General features: G+C 34.8%; 1 protein-coding gene across 1 annotated transcript in view; it reads right to left on the reverse strand.

Moving 5' to 3' along the window:
• The window catches only part of DIAPH3 (diaphanous related formin 3), a 212,171-nt gene that overhangs the window by 79,550 nt on the left and 107,615 nt on the right, over nucleotides 1-25,006 (reverse strand). The window contains exons 22-25 of the mRNA XM_071448410.1: nucleotides 24,581-24,710; nucleotides 14,869-14,993; nucleotides 5,110-5,274; nucleotides 1,035-1,170 (exon numbers count right to left, since the gene is read on the reverse strand). Of these exons, the coding sequence (XP_071304511.1) occupies nucleotides 1,035-1,170; nucleotides 5,110-5,274; nucleotides 14,869-14,993; nucleotides 24,581-24,710 (556 nt within the window). The remainder of the gene's footprint in view (nucleotides 1-1,034; nucleotides 1,171-5,109; nucleotides 5,275-14,868; nucleotides 14,994-24,580; nucleotides 24,711-25,006) is intronic.

Below are 25,006 nucleotides of genomic sequence, written 5' to 3' on the forward strand. Positions count from 1 at the left end.
TTTCCAACCACGCATAAATACAGACACCACTTTTACCCCTTCCTAGTCTTTGGCAGCCTCCTCTATCTTCTGTGAGCATTGAAAAGATTGTCACTGGTTGTTTTCTGACTGGGTCTTGAATTGTACTTAGAATTTCTGTGTCCAGAGAGCAGCTGCCTGATTTCCCACAAGAACTCACACCTCAAAACATGGACAGGCTTATAAAAATGAATCAAAGCCTTTTGGTCTGAAACATCTCTGAAACTAAGCACACCTACTCTGGCTATTAGTGAAAACTGGAAAAGACAGATAATCATTTATGCCAAGGGTGCCAACCAGGCTTTAGGTAGGGAACTGTTTAACAAGATCTGCTCAGGAAAAGAAAAAGAGAAGCTCATGGCAATTACACAGTAAGTCATGTATCATTCTGAAGGACTACAGAAGCTCAGTCTAGGATAAAATACAGGCATATAGAGGATCATCAGACACCTCTTTTACTAACAGAAAACTCACGGCATCTGCCATCTCTTTTGGTACAAAAGACAATATAGTACCAGTAACTTTTCAAATGCATGGCTGAAGGGGTTTTTGAGGTGTTTCAGTAGGGACCTGTTAAAATAACAATTGACATACTCAAAGAAAAATACCAAGTAATTCAGGAAGAGCTTAGTCTTATAAAAGAAGAAAAATGAGTATGTAACATTAGTTAAAGAAAATGGCTTTGTGATTTGGAAAATGTCTTTTCTCAAGTAACATAAAGGGTTTTGAGCATAACTGAACTTACACGTTGTCACACAAGGTTCAATATATTCCAAGGGAAAAACAAAAGCAGCAATTTGAGTTATTTTATAACTCAAAACCCCAGGCAATAAGGAAAGCTCATTAAAAAAACCCAAAATTTAAACACCTCTTTGCTGAAAACTTTGACCAATGAAAAAGCATTCATCTCTTTTGTTTTGTTTTTTTTTTTTCTCATAGCACATTCAGATAATGAAAAAATAGAAGATTTATTTCCAGTAAAATGCTGGGTCAAATGTGTTTTCTACATCACTCACCTGTTTTCATTTCTAACAAGCGTTTTTTCTTTTGTTGTCTCTCTAGTTTTTCTTTTTCTGCCTTCTCCTTCGCTATTTTAGCACGTCTCTGTTTTTCTTCTGCTTCCCTTCTCCTCATATTTTCTTTTACTGCTTGCTATAAAAAAAGGTAATAGAGTTCCATTAAAATGGAAGTCTTAGCAAAAACAAAGTTGAACCTTAAAAACAAAGAAAAAAGCTTTCAAACTGTAACCCCTAACTAACATTAATTTATCAAATCAAGTAAGCATTTCACATTCCATATTTAGAACATTTTATTCAGAAGAGTAAGCAAATTCAGAATAAATACATTAAAAGCATACTAATTGCTCCCAAATGAGGATTATAAATTCAGCAAGAAATGCATCTTAAGAATACACATGTAGGAAGAATTCAAAATGTCTAAACCACCTTGTTCTACAAAAATGTATGTTACGATTTGTAGCTCTAAAACAATTTCAACACTTTCTTCTTTCTCATGCTGCCACTACACCAAGCAAAACAAGGCTGCCTGTGTAATAGGTTGCATTTTTCTTATTCTTATAAACATTTGCATTAATTCACTAGGTTTAAAAATTCTGGTTAATATCTGCACAATACTGTTTATTTAGAATTATAAATATGTACTCTAAAACTTCCAGTGAAGCTAAACCAGAACAATGAGTTTCAGAGTTTTGAAATAAAAATATTTTGCATATTCAGACACTAAGCAAAAGAACTCTGTTACATTCAATACATTTTTAACAAAAGTATTTTGGGATTACCTTTTCATTATTTTAATGTCAGCTATGTAGACTGGTAAACTCTCAGTGCTCTAAGAATCTACATTTGCATAAGTGCACCTATTCTTCATTGTAGACAGTTGTTTTATTCAGAACAGCTACATAGAACCCTGAATCTGATAATATATTAAAGTGTCTCCTCTTACAAAATGGCTAACATCTTTACAAGGTCTGAGGCAAAAGCTGCAATTTTGCAGCTCATTTGTTTTTAGCGGGAAAACAGACTGCACTCAGGAAAGAAAAAAAACGGGCTGCCAAGTATTACATAGTACAGACAAATGTGGATTACAGCAATACTTGCACAGGCACACAGGCACTGTTTGCAGCATCACTGCCATAGAGAGTGACCAAAAGAAGGGGGAAAAAAACTATCACATAAAGCTTGTGAAGAAATATTGTGTTGGATAACTAAAGAAGAATAAGCTTTCCATCATGAAAAATGAAAATAGAATGGATTTTTTATACAAAGCAAAACTGTACTTTCACAGTGACTCCTCCAAAGTCATCTCAGTCAAATTTCTTGATTCAGGGAGAAGAGGGTAGATGCTTCCTAAAAATAGTACAATTTTTGATTAAAATAATTTTGACAAATTATTTGCTGATTTTCAGACTGGGCATTCTGTAGAATAAACTACTAGATAAATTACTGGATAAAATCCAAATGGGACCTGGTACTTGACAATACTGGCAGAAATTACACACTTTCCTTATAGAGAGACGAAGAAAACTTCTACTTTGCACCTACTTTTTCCCCAAAAATAATATCAGTAGGACTCAGCCTCAGACTGCAGTCATTCAAATGCAGATGTCTATTCTTTTTAACCACACTGAACAAGTGGGCCTGACTTAACAGTTTATACCTTCATATGCAGTGCAAATTGGATGCTTTGGAGTATCACACCTTGCCCTCAGCCTTTCTCTAACAGGAAACCAATTTTCCACAAATTCTATGTCAAAGCTTGAAATTTCAGGCTGATGATATCTTGAGTACTATTTAAGTTGCTTCTCCAGGATACCAGGTACTTCTGTTGTTACATCTCCTTTGAGACATCAGGTAGACAGCTTTCCAAATTCCACTGAATTAATTAAGTATGCATCTCCTTTGACTAAAACACAAGATTAGACACTCAAACTCTCCTACAAATATGCCCTAAGGCCAAATTCTATCCGACATGTGTTTTCAACACGAAATGTAAGTGGAATGCCAAAACCTTGATTTTCCAAACTAGAGTCATTCTTGGGTTCTCTCTTGCAACTTCCAGGGTAATTTATAATTTTTATTTAAGTATTTGCTTCATATAAAGGAAAAACAGAGTCTAGGGTACACTTTTACTGTGCCCTATACTTTGTTGCTCTTCTTCTGATTCTTGAAGTTATGTCTCTGCTGAAGAGTAACCTAGTGCCAATAGGAGCAAGGGGTTTCTGTACCCTATGATTAGCCTGATTAGCTTAGTCTTGGACAGAAGAGCTGTTACCTCAAGGTGTGTTTGCTCCCTTTCCTACAACTGGAGGAAAATTCTAACCATTAGACAATATCTTCATCATGAAAGCTATCTTTCCCAGGAAAGGAATGAGCTTGTTAGCAGCACCCATGATGCTGTGAAAGTACACAGGGAGGTTAACCTAAGATGTTCCACTGAGTGTACCAGTAATTTAGCTGTGGAAGCTAAAGCTCTGAAGGCAAGATGCTTCACACCTTTTTTTTGGATCTGGCCAAGTGACTGTACTCTAGATTTGGTGCTCACAGAGTGCAAATAATAGTTGTCACAGCTACCAAATAACACTGAAATACAAAGTGCAAATCAAAGTTAGCTATGAAACACAAGTCTAGGGCTCCAGATTTAAACACAGAGATTTTAAAATCTTTTAAATAAATTTTCATTAATTAAGAATAAAAAAAAAATTGTAAGTAGGAAAATACTTCATGTAAATCATCAACTTTGCATGACAACAAGTTGACTGAACTGCACTCTCCCATACCTACTGGTGACAAGTCATCTTTTAGTTTGGGCTTCAAAATCACGCAATAATTTTTAGCACCAAATTTACAAGTCTTCTGAACTAAATTTTCTAAGATAACCATCAGCTTCAGTTTCTGTCAGTAATAAACCCCAATACTAAACAATAGTGAAAATCAGCTCATTTGTCTCATGCTAGGCATCTCAAAAATCTTTTCTGAAAAGTCTCAAAACTGAGCAGCTACTCAAGATTTTGATTAGTGTCATTGAATGATAGGAGGTTTAATGCCTTATCTACACATCTTTTTCATATAGCCTTCAAACTGCTCTGCAAGACAGAATTATTAATTTTCCTCAAGGTTTCTTCTATCATGCTCATCAATAATACCTAACTGTTTTGAAGCGTTAATTAATCTATCTTCATGAAACTGATGTGAAGTAGAGGCTAGCATCAGTGCTAATTTTAAAGACACAAAGAAGAAATATGAGAAAATTAATACAAAGCACAACCACTTTCTTAGAGCCTCCAACTCAACATGAACCTAACCTTTTAAAATTCTACAACATTTGCATTGGAGGTATGGTTTAAACATCAGAAATTAAAATAATATTTTGTAATATTTATTAATTCTGAAATCAGACTACTGAGCTTTGTATTAGGCACTGATCAAGGAAAACACAATCAATGCCCCTGTTCCCAAAAATCTGGCATATGTAACTTGTCAAGCACAATTATTGCAATTGAATAGTATCTTGGTTTTTAGTTGTGAGTCTCTGAAGCAGCAGAGGCTTAGTAATCATTACATGTTCCAAATGGTTGCTAAATATTGGTTCCAGTTGAAGCGCTTTCCTCAAAACTGATGGATATGAATTATATGAATTTCAAACTGTTTCTCAATACCTGTGAAAGAAGTAATTTTTTCCACCTATATCTTCAGACTGTGTGAAATCATTAAAAAACTACACCCACCAAGTAAAACCAAACAAGACTGGGAAACATGCAAGCAACCTAAATACATGTGTTGTGATGATAAGTTGTAATGACTAGGCTGCAATGAGGAGTAGGTGGCAGAATGACTAAGTGAATCTTTCAATCTTTCTTTTGATCTATAGGCATTAGCTGGATCATTCCTCCAGATTTTGTCACGAAATTCATGCACATACAATATTCCTGCAGGAGCGTAGTCAGTAAATTAAGCCATGTAATAAGAAGCCAGATGTGACACAAATCAGCTTATTATCCAAATTCATACATACAGATAAGGCTACAAAATATAACTTCTAAGAAACATTAGATATAAAATAAATATATTGTACCATGAACATCATCCTGAAGTTGTTTAAGTCCGTTAAAAACTCCTCCACTGAAACTTTCTTCAGGTCAATGGCAAAATACCCCATCACATTCTGATAGAGTTTTTCCATATTCTCGTGCATCCGTGAAAGTTTCTGAAAATCTTCTTTGGCATGAACTAGGAAGCTGTACATTGCTGTTAAGGCTTCAAAAATACTCAGTGAATCCAATCAAAAACACTGCTTTCATTTAACATTGATTTGTATGTCATACCAATTTCTTATTTCCTCAAATAAGGACCAAAAGAATTCCTTTCATGTTGTACATGCTTACTGGTATTTACTGTGTATACTAAGCCTATGAATAAATTCAGGGACTTTCATCAAAATACCTCAACCACTTTAAATTTAAAGATCATTCAATTACTACATAATTTCTTATGAAATGAAATGAAAGGTATGTAACTAATCTAACTTCAAGCACCCATGTAGTTTATTTAGTATCATTGTCTTCTTATTGAAACTAAATCCTTAGGTATATAAATTAAAATATCCTAGGAATTTAGGTACAGATACCAATAATTAACCTGAATACTTTATCAATAAATACTACAGTCCCTAATAAAATTAGAGTAAAAACAGAAATATTGATAAGCAGTATCAAAAGTAAAAATCATGAAAGATAAAAAACTTCATTGTAACAGCAATGCATTTATTTCTGTTCCTGAAGGCCGCATTAGGTATTAATGATTTTTCTAAGGCTATTCACAATGTCAACACAACTTAATTAAATTAGAGGTGAAAACAATAAAACTACTTCTATAAAAGATAAGCAATTTATAAACAGCATCAAAATATTGCATATAAAATAAAAACCTCTATGTTTATTCAGAACTTCCAATAACGTAGTTTGCCAAAGAAGCTCAAAGACAAAATATTCTACATAGCCATTTCTCTATGTTGGGCAACTTCAGGAAGTGTGTACTTTAATGGAAGGGTAGATAAACAAATATTTACGTTCCCTTATTTTTCTGCTGCAGTGAATACTACAAAAGACAAGAAACAGCCATTTTATTTTTACTCTAAATTGCCCACCTCTACTGCAAAAGAGAATTTACTGTGTTTACACACTTTCTATTACAGAATAAATATACTATGGTCACTTTATAAAGCGCAGAATTTTTATTCAAGTGCATGAAAATCTAGACCAACAGAATAGCACAGAACCTGGCATTTTTTCTTAATGAATCTCGTACCACTGGCCTCAGTCCATCAACCTAGGCTGCACAGATGCCTCTGCAGAGCCTTTCTACCTCCAGCAGATCAACAGTCCCACCCAATTTGGTGTTGTTAGCAAACTTGTTGTTGGTTGAGGGTGAAATCAATCCTGTAGTGCAGATCATCAAAAAGATGTTGAACAGGACTGGCCCCAATACCCAGCCCTGGGGAACTCCACTAGTGACCAGTACATATTAATGTTTTACAGCTGGATGACTGTTTTCATTCTTCAGGTTTTTTGCAATGCACTCCTTTTTTAGTTTAGTTTTGTTTAGAAGCTGAATTCCATTTCAGCTGCACTGTTAAGTGTCCTTCTGGTTGATTAAGGTTGACTTTAAAAATAACAAGTAAGAAGTTCCTGGGGGTTTTTTTGTGATTTAGAATCCAGGCCAGAAATTCACACAATAGTGATCTCAGATATGTGCAGGAAGGGAGAGATAATGCACTTTCACAATATTCTAATTAGTCACTAATGGCTACTAGCTGATTATATAAGTGCAGAACAACCTCCCCTACGACAGTCTTGTGAAAAAGGACTAACTAAAGTCAAGATTCAACAATTTTAAAAGATACATTTTCCATCACCCATCAACCACCTAATTTCAGACTTTCTCAATGTGGCTCTTTTGCCAGTACAAACTTCTTTTCATGCTTTTAGTAACTTCACAAGATGCAGCTCGTAAGCAGCTCCAGACTGCCTGGGCTGACTGGCTGGCAACAGATCAAAGAGAACTGATGCTGCCAGCCCTCTTTTCTTCTACACCAATTTGAATCTCCTTTACTCAGCTCCCAAGATGAGCATAGCGCACAGGAAACTGATCTTTACACTTGAGATTCTTAAAAAATTATTCAGACTCTTAAAAAGCTATTGGTAGGAAAGCAGAGAAAGTTGATGAGAGGTTTGTCTATAAATGCTGCCCAAGGACTATATAAAAAAGCATCATGTGAAACAAGACATGGCAAAACAAGCTAAGACCGTCAAAAGAAATGTCACCGGTTCACAAAAACACAAACAACCAAAACAACAAAGAAGAGTGAAACTAGAAAAAATAATTCCTACATCTGGTTGAATTTTGATCCTAAAATTTAGGATAATTATTATTTGTGATTCTTTGACTATTAGCAGATCTTATGAAAAATTATAGTTTTTTTGCAATTGTGAGGGTGTTTATTTTCATAGAGTGAAGGGTAAAGGAAAAATAGATAAATTAGTTTTGCTGTCTCTCTACATAAATGCCAGATATTAAACACTCCAGTATTTTTCATTTTCTAGGAAGCAAAACAAAAAAAGGGTTGAAATTATCAGTCAAATGTAGACTTCATCTTGTAAATTCCAAAAAATATCCTGAAAAGAAAACCTGGGGAGTGGAGGAAGTGAGAGAAAATTTCTGTGATATTCTTCAAGACACTGCTAAAATTACAGCTAGGTTAATAGAGTCCATACAAGATGGTTAATTTTATACTGTTGAAAACTGACTCCCCTTGAATATCTGATGCATAATTTTAAAGACAAAATAACAGTATTCTGGCAGGATGTTTTGCTATCTAATATTTCAATGCCAGACATGATGAATACTGAGATTTTTATTTTCCATCTGGTGCATTATGGGATACCTCTAAGCTCTTGGCATTCTACTGAGACTGTGCTTCAATTTAGGTACTTTTAATAACTCCTCTTCCTTTTCTCCTTAAATATGGCTTTTGTTAGCCAACTCTAGCTAAACTGGAAACAACAGGGAATACTACTGAGTACAGCAATCCCAACTGTAATTATTATGAACAGGTTGATACATACACATTATCAACTACACAATTCATTGGTTTTGGATGAATGAAGACAGAAGTACAGCTGAGCTGCAACACAGGTGGGAAGAAAACAATATCAAGTAGTTTGGTATTTGTTAACCTTTTCTGAAATGGCTTTACATCATGGATTGCCTTTTTGGAATCACTGGACTACAGATCGTTCTGCTAATTAATGTAACAGGACAGCATTGCACGGCTGAGACAAGATCTGTGGCAAAATTTCTAACTGCTCTATGTTTGGTCTTGCATATTATGGCAGCTCTTTTCACACTGAATTGCTTGTCTGAAATTTATATGGATTTTAATACATTGTGTATATAAGATACTAACATAGTGTAGCATATCAAGCTAAGTAAAAACAGCTGTTACCCTAGAAAAGATTATGAATAACTTTAATCTCTATCAAACACTTCTTAAAAGACACCAGTATTCACCACTTGTATTTTAGAAGAATCTTCGAAAGGGAACTGGGACTGCCACTATACTGGATGACAACAGCCTCCACAAAACATGGCAAACCTTTTGAAGACTGGTGCAAAACGCTTTGTGGTCACTTCAAACCATTTCAACAAATGATTTTCTACTAAGAGCAAGCAGTGTGAATGCTGTAGGACTGTTAAGGATTTCTCACATTTTGGGAAAATAATTGCAATTGTCTGAAAAATACATGTCAGAGAGAATTCTTTTTATATGCATATACCAAGGTTCAACAGAAAAATTCTGCATCTGAAAATAATAGTTCAAGAAACATAGAAATGTTTCAATTTTTAAATCAGTACCTTCTGAAGAGTACTTGTCAAATAATACCTTCTCTTTGATTCACTCCTACTTATCTCTAGGTTATAATACTAAAACAAATTGGCAGGTATTTGTATCACACAAAGTTGCTGCATCCACTGTGTATGTATCATATATTACAAGTAAAACCAGTGCTAGCTATAATATATGCCTCAAGTCCAGACCAGATATTAAAAGAAGTATAGACCTAAATTAAATTTACACTGGTTGCCAATGCCCTATCTCATTACCTGTCCACACAGTTAACATTTTGACCTTCTACCAAAGAGCAACACACTACCCTTTTTTACGTGAAGAGTTTAGGTTCTGTAATCCACAAAGTCCTTAGGATGCAAGGACATCTTACAGATTCATTTATGTTGCACAGGGGGACCTTCAAACTATGAGGTCAATTAAATAACCAACAGTTTGTAGGCAGCAAGTCCCTTCCCTGCAACTGAAATGGGTTTCTTTTACCTCATTTGGTAGTGAAAGCTCTGACTCATTTAAGTACTGTTCCTTCCTCCCCTTTCTGCAATGTCAACAAATCAAATTAAATGGCAAAGGAACAGCTAATTGATCAAAATAAAGGATTTTTTTCCTAGCTGAAAAGCAGCAATCAGCTGATTGTCTCTCAAGTATTAGTTCCATAAGTTTCTGTAAAAGAACACCATCAACACCACTTTTATCAGTAAGCTCAAACTTTCTCAGCTGCTGCTTGGAAAATCAGAAGATGGAAGCTCTACTGATAAACAGCATGTTGACTAAATCACTTAATTAAACTTTTAATATGCAATTTAAATACTCTTCCTAAACCCACTAAATTTTTATTTTGAATGTACAAATGTATTTTGTTCACTGTGCTTTTTATGGAACATTTCACTCAATGGATTTAATACGTTAGATCGATATCAATTCAATATTCTTTGACTTTCCTAATTAAAGGAAACAGAAGAATTGAGATAATAACTATTTCTTTTCAGCTAGCATACACACGATGGCTCACAAATTAACGCAATCTAATATATAGGAGAAATATTCATAATTACAGACTTTGTCAATAAAAGAGTGAACCAACTGTGCATGTCTCTGACTTCCTAAAGAAACAAGAATGCTAATCAGTTCATTAGGGGGCTTTGGGTTGTGATATTTAGCGACAGGATGTAATGGCCTGCTTGTCCACGAAGCTTAATTGTACTCAGGATGAAAAATTATTTTCTACAAAGCACTATCCTTCTTTTTTAAGACTTCCTGCTGGTTTCTTTTTATGAGCTGCATGCTTTTCAAGACATCATCACCATTCAGATTTCCTTGTCATAGGAATAAAAGTAAAAACAGGTCCAGGTTTCATCATGCTGTGCAGGATTATCTAACCTTTACATCAAACCTTTTCTGCTTTGTAATTTATTGAAGTTCCTGTTTTGCTAAAAGTGAGCTGCTTTAATTAGTGTGTTCACAGACATGACTAGAGACCATAGGCAACTATGCTGTTTAGAAATTGCTGTCTGTCTGCTGGGTCAGGTAGTAGGTGAGAGTAAACTGCTTCTGTTTATAATATTTACTAATCAACATATTGTATTTAAATACTCTAATACAATGAAATATGTAGTATGGCTGGTGTAAGGACTTAAAGAGCACAGTTGCCTGTCTCAAGCACTCTTCAGGCCATGGAACATTACCATGAGATAGGCGCAGAAGGGAGCGACAGGATGTTTCTATCCTGGCAGAGGTGAGATCTGGGTAGCAAATCCTGGTTAATGCATCCAGACAACAATTCCCTCTATGGAAATCTGTGTAAAGAAGCAACTGCAAATACAAATATCACTGGTCAAACAAAGATCACCCCAAGTTATGGGATAGACGGGCAACAGTGACTACTGAAGAATATGCCTCCAAATATAAGGGACTATAAATTAAGCCACTGTGACAGGAACCCAAGATAAGATAAAGATGGTACTGTTGTTGGGTGTTATCTCAGACCTAGGGAAGGCAACAAAGCTGGAGGCGAAGAATAGATCACCGATAATGGACACAAAGAACATAGAATTTCTAGTCCACAAGGAAAGCCAATTCAGCAACTGCGCTGAAATCAGCTCCAGTTGGGTAGAAGGTAATTCTGGCAGGGAAGATCACAACCCACTGAAACAAGAAACGCACTGACTCAAATGAAGAGAAAGACTGAGCACAGGACTAACAGTAAGAGAACTGTGTAGCCAGTGAGCATTAATTTATTTGTTTGCTAAACTATATAAATAGTGAAAAGCTTTGAACCACCTCAGGACATACCATCACCAAGAAGCCTAAAGTGAAGAACGACTAACACCATACCATTGGATCCACAAGTGGGGACTATCTCCCACTTTACATCTCCCTTCCTTTCCCCCTACCCACCCCCATTTACTGTTAAACAAAATGTGTATTATTGACTTCAGCATATGGTCTCAGGTCACTAATCGGATCTTAAGAGTTGGTTTTACCTGTACTGATTTATTCTAAGACCAAATATTTATTTTGGCAGTTTCTGACAGCAGTCAATACCCAACAATTAGGGAAAACAAGGAGGAAACAAAACTTGGCAAATGTAGCATGATAATTCAAGTGATGTAGCATTCAGTTTCTAGCAATCTGTATGTTAGTCATTCTTCTGAGCCTCTAGGCTACTGCTGAGCTACCTATCTAGGCCTTATATGAAATGCATGCACATTTTCAGTTTAATTGTCTATTGTCCATGAAAACATTTCTGTCAGTGTGTTTTAGCCTGCTGGACAGTATTTCACATGAGATGAACCCATGGTTATTTAAAGACACAAAGACTATATTCCTCTCTTTCCTTCTGCATGGGACACAAAATTACTAGATTTTTACTGTATTTTCTTAACTTTTTTGATTTTCTATCATCAGACTTTATTACTTATTACTTTATTAAAACATTCCTTCTTTATAACCTATTGCTAGCTGCTGCTCATTGCCACCATTCTCTGCCACATCAGTAGATACATATTACACTTTTTGAGATGGAGTAATGGAAGAACTGATGTAAGAGTATTGCTGGTTTTTACAGTACCTTGTTTATGTTTTTTCCTTGTTCTCAACTGGATTTGTTCCCAATTGTTCTAATAGAGTGTTTCTTCTTCAGATCTATCAGTCTATAATCAATGAAGTTCACTTGTTGCTTTGTCAGCATTTATCAGTATCTCCCTTTGATGTAAGGATTTTTTTTCAAACATATTAATTAAAAAAAAAGTAATGAAACCACTTTTTAACCTAAGAAAATTCTTTCCTTATAAGTCTTTGTGAAAACACCTTGTTGAAATGTGAATGGAAATTCACTTATGTTCTATTGGCTTCTTACCTTTATCTGCATGCTGCAACAGACCTGCAAAGGATGGTTTCTCCTTACAAAATACACAATGACTCTCTTCCATCACATTTTACTTCCAGTTAATACATATTCATTTCATATTTAGTCTTCATCAATTTTCTTGGTGAAAGCCTGACTTGAAGATCCTCCTTGTAGCCCTTCTAAAAAACTTGTGGGCTTCTTTTCAGCTTTGACCTGACCTGGTGAAAGCTGTTCCTGCCCATAGCAGAGAGGTTGAAACCAGATGATCCTAAAGATTCCTTCCAACGCAAATTATTCTACGAATCTTCAGGTGCATGAGGAAGTTTGTGCCTCCAGCTAGCTTAGTTCATGTAAGAGTCTGTAGTCCATTAAGTTTATATTTGAGTTAATTCTGAAATTTGTTCAAGTGTTTTGTGACCACTGTTTACTCCTGGGGATTTATTGCCACTTATTTTATATTAAGAAAAAGAATTCTACTGATTCCTTCATTTAACATCATCCTTCCATTTAAAATATTACACAGTAGGGTCAACTGAAATTCTCCCTAGAGAAAACTGATGCAAAGAACGAATTTAACTTTATGGCTATGACTTATCTTCTTGACAGACATTGATAATCCATGTCTTCTCTAGCAGGATTAGAGCTTTTGAGATGCCTGAAAAAGATGAATTGTAGATCCTCCTTTGGATTTCCTAAGATGATCACTATCCTTTTTAATCAATCAGTAAACTACTCTAATGGTCTTCATATATGGGGAGGGAATTTCAATCCTGGAAAAAGTTTATGCTTCTTAACAACAAGGTCTGCCTGCTTACTCTGTCTCAAATACAACTGATAACTTTTTATCACAGTATTCCACTCACTTCTGCCAGGAAGTTTCATAAATGCCCAAAATGTTAGTAACACAAAGGGAAATGAGGCATTCTACATAACTATTTTTGGATATTAGATGTTTGGTATTAGCACACAGTGTATATAAACTACATCTTTATTTATCCACTTTTCTCTTGCTCTCCTTAGATTTTTGGGAGGATTCACTCATTCTCAACTGAATTTTGTTAATTTAATTCTTATCTTTTTTTACAACTACATATCCAAGAAGAGCTGTATACTAACTGTTCCTTCAAAATTTAGTCATTAGAAAAAAATACAAAAAGTTAGAAGGTATTTGAAGAGCCTGCATCATGACTATTTCAGATTAGATGATTGTTGTAGGTCCTTTCCAACTGAAATAGACTATTATATTTTAACAGATGAAGAAGGGCCTGTCCTTTTCCATAGTTTAGATTTTTTAACAAGTGCTTCCCATTCCTAACTTGCTAGACTACATATAATTTTCCAAACCAAGCACAGACTTTTTAAGTCCTAGCAATATTCTCCAAAAGCTCTCATAGATATATTTTCCTCTAACTTCCTAGCAATATTTTATCTCTTGCCTTCAGAAACCATCTCCTAGTTCTCCTATTATGCTGTCAGTTTCTTCAGGATCAAACTTATGTTTCATACTGTAGAGACACCATGCTGGTGGGCTGCAACGTATCTCCCAAAAGCACATTGAGCTGGGAAAAAAAGGCATCACCACCAACATTAAACAGAACAAACTCAACAACGAAATATCCAAACTTACAAAATATTAGTAACGACACTGGAAGGTTAAGATAACCCACAGCAGCCACAGAAGGCCTGAAGCTAAGTTGCAAACACTTGGGTTGCAGTGCATCTAACAAGGACAGAACTGGCCCTCACACAGGAAGAGCCAGTGCATCCACCTGGCCTCGGGGCCATTTGCCAAGGCTTGTGTAATAGGATGAGATGAATCAAGAGGACTGTGTCCTGAGTCCTCCAGCCTTTGTAGATAACAAAGCAGTCTTCCAGCTAGGTAATAACCTAACCATGCCTGCAGAGCAAATTTCAACCTGTCTGCTCATATTTCTGCTTCCAGATTAGTCTTGGTGCCAAGCATACATGGCCAACATTTGCTACAGAGGTTTAAGCAAAAGAATTATTTTTTTTCCCAGTTTAATTAATTATCTTCATGTCACAAGGTGTTCTTATGAAAGACAGGCAGTGAAGTTGGCTGCATGATTTGGATCAAATAGTGAGAAAAAGAATTTTGGCAAAAATAACACCAGAAAACAGTTTTCATGAGCTATGAATGTCATTTCTGGAATAACAGAAACTTTCTGGTTCTGCGGTTGCATGTACAAAAACATTCACAATGGTAATGCATACACTAGAAAACAAAGAGGCACAGGGTGACAGACATATTTTTCCAAGAGACTCTGACATAAAAATACCATGTAACACTAGAGTGCTTAACATTCCTATTATAACTTCTCTTTACTAAGTTAAGAAACTCATATACCGCCAGTGAGCATTTTTCCCTCATTCATTCCACTTCAGGGGAATCCTTTAATTGGACTATTCACGTATGTAGTTTTTGAGAGGAAAAATAAGTCATATTTTTCAAAAATAGATGGTACAAACTAGACAGAAGTTATGCAAATAAATTTAAAATTTAAAGCAATGCAGTAAAATTACTTAGGGATTTTTGATTTGCAGAGTGCCTCAAAGGATATTGACATTTTTGCTACAAACTTATCGTGCTTATCTTCAGGAACTGGAAAAGTCTGCAAATCCTTCTCAAGCTGTTGAAGCTGCCTCTCCATATGCTTGAGGCTCTTCTCCAGGTTTTCTGCTGAGACTAAAATACAGAACACACATTCTGTTAACACACTAAATAAAAACCATTGTTTCCAAAATGCAAGAGTTAAAACCTTACCCAAGTCAGCATGCTACATTGTTAATTCTGAAATAAAAGCATACTGAACAAATTACAATGCAAGATGAGGAGGTTGCTCTACAATGTTCAGCTCTCCCCTCTTACACAGATTCTTTATTCTCACTAGATGTATGCTGTTTGAATGTTGTATTTTCATCTGATTTTATGCCCAAGGTTTTGCATTCCAATTAACACTCTGTTTTAGGGAACCTGAGATATACATATGCCAGTCTGTCTCCTCTGATTAACCAAAGGACAAGTTTTCAAGATATTCTAAGAAACCACAAAGCTTGTCTCCATCTCATTCTGTTAAAACAGAAAATACAATCATTTTTATGAACGACCATAAAGAAAATAAGATTCTCAAACACAGAAAATTGGGCTATTAAACACCTATGCATAAAACTTAAACCTCAGTTCTCTAGTTTAAAAGCACTATGAATGGTAAAAAACACAACAGAATTTTTTGGAGCAAAAGTGCTGGCCAAGCATTTGAGAGAGTACAACAGAGCAACACAGGGACTTAGGAAAAAGAAAGGAGTGGACCTGAACCATCAGGGATTTATAGAAGGATGAAGAAAAAGCATAAATTTTCTTTGCCAGGAAAAGAGAGATACAACTTTCATTTATTTGAAGCAATGCATGTAAAGTTGAACACTTTATCTGTAAATAGTTGATTGAAATATTAAGGTGACCAGAGTAATGTTAGGATAATTAGCATGTGTTCTTTCTTAGATCTATATTATTGCCATCGGTTAAAACTTATTTTCAATTATTTATGAAGGCAACTTAGCATTTATTCAACTTTCATAGGAGCAATATATAAAGATGTAAGAACACACTGTGAATTCTAGTCCAAAGACTTTTTTGTTTTTAATGATCTATTTCATTCATAATATAGTGTAAATATCTGTAAAGGTATAGTTATCTTCATCTTAAAAAAAAACACTTTGGAGAAAGCCTGTATCCCTATGATGTTACTACACTGCGTAGTGGATACCTAGTTTCATCCACCAAATAGTTATGTGAGAGAAAATATAAAATACATAGAATAAACACATCCTTCTCTGATAAAAGCCTGACAGAGTCCCCAAATTACCACAGTAAAATGCTGCATAGCAACTACAAGCCCATTCATAGCAGAAAGGTTAAGACAACTATAAAATGATCCATGGCAATGTGATAAATTGCTTTATAATCACCATTTTTAAAAGCCTCTGGTTACTTAAAAAATAGTTTTTCAATTGTATGTTAGACTTGCACATTTTGACTCAGCAAATCATCACCAGTTAGGTCAGTTGGCTTCAGCAGTTCAAAAATTCTTTTGTTTGGGGAGCAGAGCTGAAATTAGAAGCTGACAATGTTGACTAAGACATGTTTCCATCTTCACCAGGCCCAGAAACAAACCTGATTTTAATAGAAAGTCATACTTCTGCTGTCACGAGAAGCATCTGAGGGTTAGGCACACACCATGCTAAGAAACACAGAACACAACAACTTGTGCCTAATCTAACTATTGCTTGGACTCTTCATAAGACCGTTTATCTTGCATAAAGAGCTCATAGTATAAATTAATGTGACATACACACATAGTACATATAGTAAATAATCTCGAAATTATGAGTGCTGGCAAGGAACACCAATTTAAAAACATGACAAAAGCCCAATACACCAAAAAGTCCTCTACACCCATTGCAGGCAGCAGCTGAGTAACAGCTACACTCTTTTACCCAGATGAGAAATTCAGCAAAATAACTCAGTGCCTAGAGCTGATTAACACATTCTATACAAGAGATTTGCAAGCTCTTGCTTCCAGCAAGCCAGAGTTTTTTCACTCTAGTTCTTCAGGTTTTTTGACATTGAACATTTACATGTTTGATCAAGAATCTTTATAACTCTATTTTGTCCTGAAGAGGTTCTTTTCCTCTGTCATGATCTTAGGTTTTTCTTGAACTTAAGATTTCAGCATGCCTTTGATTTCAGCAGTGTATAACTATTAGATATACTTTCCTTTAAGCCTATATTTCTGATGATACCCTCAAATAAAGGCTAGTTCACAATATGCTGCTATTAAGTTTGGTACCATTGTCTGTGCAGCTTTCAATTTAGTGAAAACATTAAAAAAAAAATCAAACCCGTAAATATAACCAGCTCTTCCAAAAAAAGATCACATAAAATAATTGCCAATCTTTTCTTGTGTGACTCTGAAAGCCATGGTATAAAATCTGAAGGGACATAGAAGAATGGCAGAAAATGAAAAAAAAAAAACCTCTTTAACCCCGAATCCTGGAAGGATTCAGAAATAAACCCAAGCCAAACTGAAGTATACAACTCAAATGCCAGTTAAAAAACGAAGTCAAACCCTGAGGTTCTGAATGTCAGTGAGCCTACAAAGCCAAGTTGTTTGCTGAATACAATGCATTTGTGCCTAAACAATCTCCTACTTACATCTGCTCATACCCCCTAAGCTCTCACAGTCCTCTTCCAGAATGGCTCCTGCTATTTTTGTAAGCAATAATTAGATTTCCCACCATCTGTTTTTCATGGTTAAAACAACTTCATTCTTAGGGCTTCTGAATCTGGTTTTCTAATATTACAATTATACCAGAAGCCTCTTCACCTGCTTCTGTTTTCAAATATTTCTGCAGTGTTTCAGGTGATGACCCACCAGCCCTTTAATTCTTGCATTACAATTTCTCCAGTTATTCTGGGAATACCTTATCTGATTAACTTACAATAAAATATCCTCTTTTTTTTTTGACCAAGGCCCTTATTACAGTATCAAGATGCATGATCTTCATGCTATTGATTTTCTTTTCTTTTATTCTGCTTCCTCAGGATCACTCAGTGATGACAACCCAATACCCCTCTCATCTGGCAAACTATCTAACCCTGTGTCAGACATGCTCATTGGTGCAATATCACAATTTATTTTTTTTAACCATGTTCCTTTTAAGACAGTATTTTGTTTCTTCTACTTTTTATTCTAATGAATATTCTCCCATTGTACATAATATCAAGTGCTTTACTAAAGTCAACATAGATTTTATGGGATTGAAAAAAATAAATTAATAATCAAAGCTAGCAATAAATTCATTTTTATTTTATGCTACTCTCATTAACCTCTGTGTTGGATTATTCTTTCCTTTATAAATCTTCATATCGATAAAGTCAGATATAAAGACATGAAATTGCTCAAATCATTATTTTTTCAGTTTCTTAAATTCTGTAGTAGCACAACATTACAAAAGCCACAGCAAAACTTGATAAAAAATGTACTTACTAAACTTCTAGTTTCATCTCAATTATCTCAGGATACAGAATATGAAACTGGTATTTACAGTATGAGAATACCGTACTCTGAATTTTTTTCTTTCAAGAAATTTCTATGAAGAATTTTCACTCCCATCTCTCCCATCCCATCACTATTCTTGCTTAAAAATAAAACAATATTTAATCTAGCTTTGAAACCATACCTGTTTAATCTTAAATAGTAGAAATAATTCTCCAAAGTGAAGCAATACTTGCATGTTCTCTCATGTTTATTGCTGCAAACCTTTTGCTACTTTTTGCATCAGTCAGTATTTGAGACATCATGTCCACACTCTATGACAATTTGCTTGGATGTTGCCATCTCCTAATCACTATTTTCATCCTCTTGCCTACCAGTATTTTGCTTCCCTTGTGCTATTATGGCCCCTTTATTCTAAGAGAGTGACAGTGACATACTGACCTCTAGCCTGATACAAAAAATTATACCATATTATTAAAAAATATTCTGGAAATGTAGTATTAGTTTTGCCATGTGAAAATCACACTGAACTGACTGAGTTTACTGAATAATTCTCTAAAATTGTCATCATATTATAAATGTGGCATTTAAAAGAAAACTTAAATGACAAAACATAGCCAGAAAAAGCCCAATAACCAACAAGAAAAAACTCACCCATATTTTCAGGTGAATTTAGAGCACTAACAAAGAAATATTGCAGAGGAAAAGTATTGAGTGTTTCTGTAAACACCAGCAAAGATCCGAAATATCATTAAAAGTAGCAAAAGATCTACTTGGATATACTCAGTGTCACACGGCACTGAAAATATAAAAACTATATTTTTTTTCTCCAAAAATAATGATTTCCCTTGTCTCTACAGCTACTTTCTGGCTTTCTTACCTTTTCTCTCCCCTTTCTTCTTTGTGTGTGTGTGCCTAAGGTGCATACAACACTCTTTTTGAGATCTTTTTTTCCCCAAAGCTCTGACAATGCCACTGGCTCTTTAGCACTCAGACTTTCCCTTCTGTAGCCAGAGTAGATGTTAGTTTCACACATGAAAAAAAACACCTAAGTAGGATTTTAGTCTCTTTTTTTTAATTCAAATACGAGCACGCCAATGTAGTGTAACTGGTAAACAATGTGGAAGCATTTTTGTACCCAGTTCACCAGTACTATCACCAGTAGTAGTAGGCCTCAGATCTTACACCAACTATGCCCTATACTACCTCCACAAGAACCCTGGCCTGCTGGACTTGTTATAAACTTCAAAAGCCTCCTAGGAGAAATGCAGTCTGACACCACATCTCTTTTTTTAATGGTCAGTTTAAGCTCAGAAATTCTTAATATGGGAAACAGCTGAAAACAGAAACACCTGAATGACAACTCACTGATTATCAGTTATTCATCCCTGAGCTGCTACTGAAAGAAATAAGCAGCTGCTAAGGCAAGCAGGAAAAAAATGGCCAAGGAATAGGATGTGGCACTAGCCCTGAGCACAGGGACCAAGGTCCCCCAGTGTTACACAGCACACAGTGATATGGTACAGTGGTGGATCACGATCTGTCAAGAGACAAAACCATCTTATAAAAGAAGAAATTAAATTCAGAGGAGGGAGCACAAAGAAGATCCTTGCATCAGTGGCAGCTTCCCTTGCTGAAGAATTCTTGAGCCTCACCACCTGCTTCCTTGGGGACCACAAAGTGCTGAGCTGACTGCAGTGTGTTGTATACTTGCAGATAATTTAGGGTAAGATTGTTAATAACTAACTGTTTTAAATATGCAGTGAGAGTGGTTAATAATGATTCCAAATGAACTATTAGCATGGAATAGCAATGAATATCAGTCTAGTAGAGTTAAAAATAAAAGTTTAAAAGTGGCCACATTTATCAATCTTCTATCCAATACTGTCACTCTAAAATCAAACTCCCTGAGGTATATAGGTAGCAAGATACACAAGTCTACATGTACATCTAAATGCAACTTCAGCACCTTCCTACTCATTAAAATTAAGCTTTCTCACCTCTAAGGGTCCATACATCTGCACAATGCCTTCAGCTTTTTTAATTGCCTTTTCCACCACTTTAAGATACCTCTTGCAATCGATTTCTGTATAACCCATTCGATATTTTTTGTATTTCAGCAGATATCCACATTTTTTCCCTACAGAGTATATAACCTTGATGGCCTGAAAACAAGAGCCTGTGAATTTGTGACCCAAATCAAAACCCAAGAAATGCATGGAATAAATATATTATTTAATAGTACTGAGAAATTTGTCATTACCTTAGAAATTCTCTAATAAGAAAAACACCCTTTCCTTATGACATATAGAATTCTTATGACATATATGTTACTATTTTTCTCTCATGCTGCCCCAATGTCTTTAAGTTTTATAGGTGGAGGTGCCCTATTTTTCATTGATACAGTTTAAACTTCACATTTTCAATTTGGTTTCTAGCTTTTTTAATTTTGAAGTGAAATCAATTGTCTATAAAAAAAATGAAGTTTCAAAAGAGAGAAAATGGATAGGTTACTTGTAAAGCTGTGATGAGTTAATGTCTTTTGGAGAAAGGAAAATCCGCAGCTTTACAGTGTTAGTACAATATGAAAGATTCAATACACAGTTACCTGTAAGGTCTGTGTAAATTAGAGTCAATCAAGTAAAACAGCAGCCTGCATAAATGCAATATAAAACTTTATAATACCATAAAATAAGAAATTAGTAAATTGTACTGAATTACCAAAATATTTCTTGTCTGGAATACTAACAGAAAAGCAGGGAAGTCATTATGTTTAAAAGAAAGGACAGCTTTAATTATAGAAATCTTCAGGAACTGTCATATCTGTAAGCTCATTAGCTGCAATGAAAGTTCCTCCTGCTGATCTAAGAGCACTTAGAAAACAGGATTTGTTACACTTCAAAGTAAAAAGGTATCTTTAATTCATGTACTGTAACAATGAATTAAATCTACTTCTAGTATTGCAGAAGTAAAAACTAAAACTTTAGCATACAATGGAAAGAAACCAAAACCACAAATTAAATACCTTAAATACCCTGAAGCAAACTTCAATTGCATATGTTATATGTCCTTTACTGTTTGCCGCTCAAAATTGGATTTTAAAAAATATTTTTCCTGCAACAATTGTTTACATACTGTAAATGTTTAATAATTTATAAAATACAATAGTGTTGCCATTAACTTGGTGCAGTCACTTGACACTGCTCTTGAAGTCTTACAAGCCATTTTAACAGCTCACTGTATGATCACTGGACAATGTTTAATGAAATTAAAGAAGCATGAATGTTTCTTCTGGGAAGTATAAAAAGTAAACAAGTTGCTGAACGCTGTCATGTTCTAATGTTCACCATTTTGAATAAGAAATAACTTGAAAGAGAAGTTTTAAGAATGAGCAAGCATAAACCAAAAAAATCCAAGGCATGCTACAAATAGGCTGGCTAATACAATGACAGTCATGTCAAGGAAGAATTCTACAAAAAAGCATCCTTTAAGACACTTGTTTTGAGATACCTGTGGAAGACTCAACAATTACTCAAAGATGATTAAGCCAAAACTAACAAGTGCACAGTATAGTTCCATTTTTATTTATAAATATATATGTGCAACTTCAAGTTTTCTGTTAATATTGTTCAAATAGCATTTACATATCTTTCTACCACAATAATTTTGATTTATAATTTAAAGAACAGCTGCAAATAATTCTTTTATGTCAGATAAAAATGTGAAATTATTGTATCTGAAGACATGAATATGCAGACAGGTAATTAAACCAGTTCAATAAAAAAATAGCTTGCAACAAAGGTATAGGAGAATAGAATATTCTTATCCTACTTCATTGATTTATTATCGGAAAATATCTTTAAGAATTACTTCAGAAAACAAAATTCAGTAAAACCATGAAGGGAATTAAATTCTGCCACCTGTACAAGGCCCTAATCTTTGCCAGAACAAAAGCTACAGAAGAGGATTTAAAAACAAGTACTGGAACAAAATGCTACCTCTATGGTTCAGGGAAAAATTGAACAATATATTAATATGACACAAAAGCAGAAAAGAGCAATGTTGTCTCTTCACCCAACAACTTGAATGAACAAAGCAGCACATGTGTGAATAGAACCTTCTATTGGATGACAGGAAAAACCAAGGCTGACTTCCTCCCTTCTGGGCTATCAGCAGCCTGTAACCCTTAGACATGGCATTTGGATCCACTGGTTTTCCAAATTTACTGGAAGTGTAAATTGCCTCCCAGGAATGCAAATCAGGATGGATTATTTCTACTAAACCCTAAATTACATTATCTTAGAATGGAGGAAATCCTCTAAGCCCTCAGTACCAAAGCTCTGTTCTACCACAAGTTGTTGGTTGTTTTTTTTTTCCTGGAATACACATATCTAACTATAGAAAAGATTTTTTTATTACTTCCCCTCTATCACTGTTCCTAGCAGCCATAATGATGGCTTGTAATATCTGCTATGAATTTCCAGCTCTCTTGGTCAACTTGTTAGACTTCATCAGCATATCAGTAATACATGAGACCATTACAGTGGATGTGACTGAACAGATTCACAGACTTTCTTTATAACTGACCTTCTGCTAAGCTCAAGCAAAAATAGCCACTTCATTAAAAATTTACTGTACAAAAGTCGGTGCATATTAAATCAACTTGCTTCATAAAAATGTACTTTTACAGAAGTACTAAAAGGTTTATAAAAACTCCATGAGTTACAGTTTTTTGTGATCTGCTGGGTTTTCCAAAATTCCAGTGCAGCGGGAGTCTTTGAAAAACAGAATGGAGTTTTGCAGGGAGGAAAACAAATATAAACAAACACACTGATACCCTAATCTGTTAGATATCCTAAGCTTTTGTCTTCTTCACACAGGAAAACTGAAATGCAAAATGCATCTCAGAATACGCTGTAGTAAATTCAATATATAAAATTGAAAACATGATCATTGATTTCCATCCTACCTCATATTGAGTGAGATCAAAGACTCTGCTAGTGATTACCAGATGCCTAGAACAGAACAAAAAGCCTGGGCTAACTGATAATTTTACTGGCTACTATTTGAATGGTCAGTGATCTAGATCTCAGAAATTTTCCAGAAAACAGTCAGCAGTGTCATATAAGACAACTGTCTACACTGAAAATACTGCCTTCTATTAAGGATAAAAATAAACTCAACCACAATACATACAATAACGTATTAGTGATGAAAAAAAAAATCAGTGACCAGTTAACACTGAAAATAATGTCAAACACACCAAATTAATATACAGCAGAAACTGTTTCTATTACCAGTATAAACAGTTAGGTGAAGGGCTTGAAGCATTTGACAGCTATTTAAAAATAACTGAAATTTTTGGGTTATAATACACCAAGTAAAACTGGAAATTTTAAGAAGCAGAAAGTGAACTCTATGTAAGTGACCACTATCCCAAGTCCTCTATCAGAGGCAACTTTTGCAAAATTGTAATTTGTGGCAGGGAGACTGACTGAGGTATGAGAGTGACACTCTACAAAACATTATAGATAAACTGTGATATTTTCCAAACTGACATAGACTAAAATATTTTTAACTGAGCCCATCAAATCACTTTTTCCTGCCAGAGAAGGACAGTGCTAAGGTACCATCAATTTCTACCCGTGTCCTTTGCCTGTTTAAATTACTTAAACTTATAAAATGTGGAAAAGGAGCTTTTAATTAAGAAGTTAATTTCAAAAAACTCTGCTGGTGCTTATACAGATTCTATATTGCATGATGAAACTACACGTTTACTGACTTCCAATGCTACTGTTGCATGAAAAAGAAACATGTAGGGAAGATGAAACTGTACCATGTTTTGAAAAAAATAAAATAAAGTGATGCCAGGGCAGCCTTTCTACACATCTGAATTAAAAGATGGTGAGTGATACACTTACCGTATAAAAGATCAAAGATTGGAATTAAGATCTGGTAACAGAAAAGAACTTTTAAAAGAAATCCAGTATGGAAAATGGTTCTAGAAAATATGTTAGAGGAACTGTAATGGGAAGTCCTGTAGTAAGTGTTAGAGGACCAAACAACTCAAGACCATTCGCAGCAGCTTAAATTACTGATCTGAGATATTGATTATTAATACCTATTTTTTCAATATTGTTAATAAAAAATAAGCATCATCTTATACACAAGACATTGAAATGTGTCAAAATCAAAACTTTTAGTTGGTTACACAAACCTTTACTAGCTTTATCCAAATGCTGAAAATCCTCAACAAAGTTCAGGACATCCTGATAGCTTTCTTCACACACTTCTACAAGAAAATGAAGCAATGTTGTTTTCTGGTCTGCTGACTTTGTGTCCTTCAGCTGGGAAGGGGAAAAAAAAGAAAAGTAAAAACACTGAGAAAAATTCTATTTCTGGCCATTTTAATAATTGATATATATTAGTAATTATTAATCTGAGAAAGGAAAGAGCAAACTGTTAGAGTAGTACAATTTTTTTAAAGACACCAATGGGCTGTTTCATTTCCCCCCTTGCTAAAAATCCCTAGAAAGGTCGGAAAAAGTATTTTTTCATTTCATGCAATTTTTGTGTTCAGTATTCAAAAACAGTATACATATTTCTTTTTAAAATGTAATTATTTCAACAATACGGGGATATT

This window comes from Agelaius tricolor, unplaced genomic scaffold, assembly GCF_023055355.1.
Source record: "Agelaius tricolor isolate 1412-34295 unplaced genomic scaffold, bAgeTri1.0.p SCAF_26, whole genome shotgun sequence".
NCBI lineage: Eukaryota > Metazoa > Chordata > Aves > Passeriformes > Icteridae > Agelaius > Agelaius tricolor.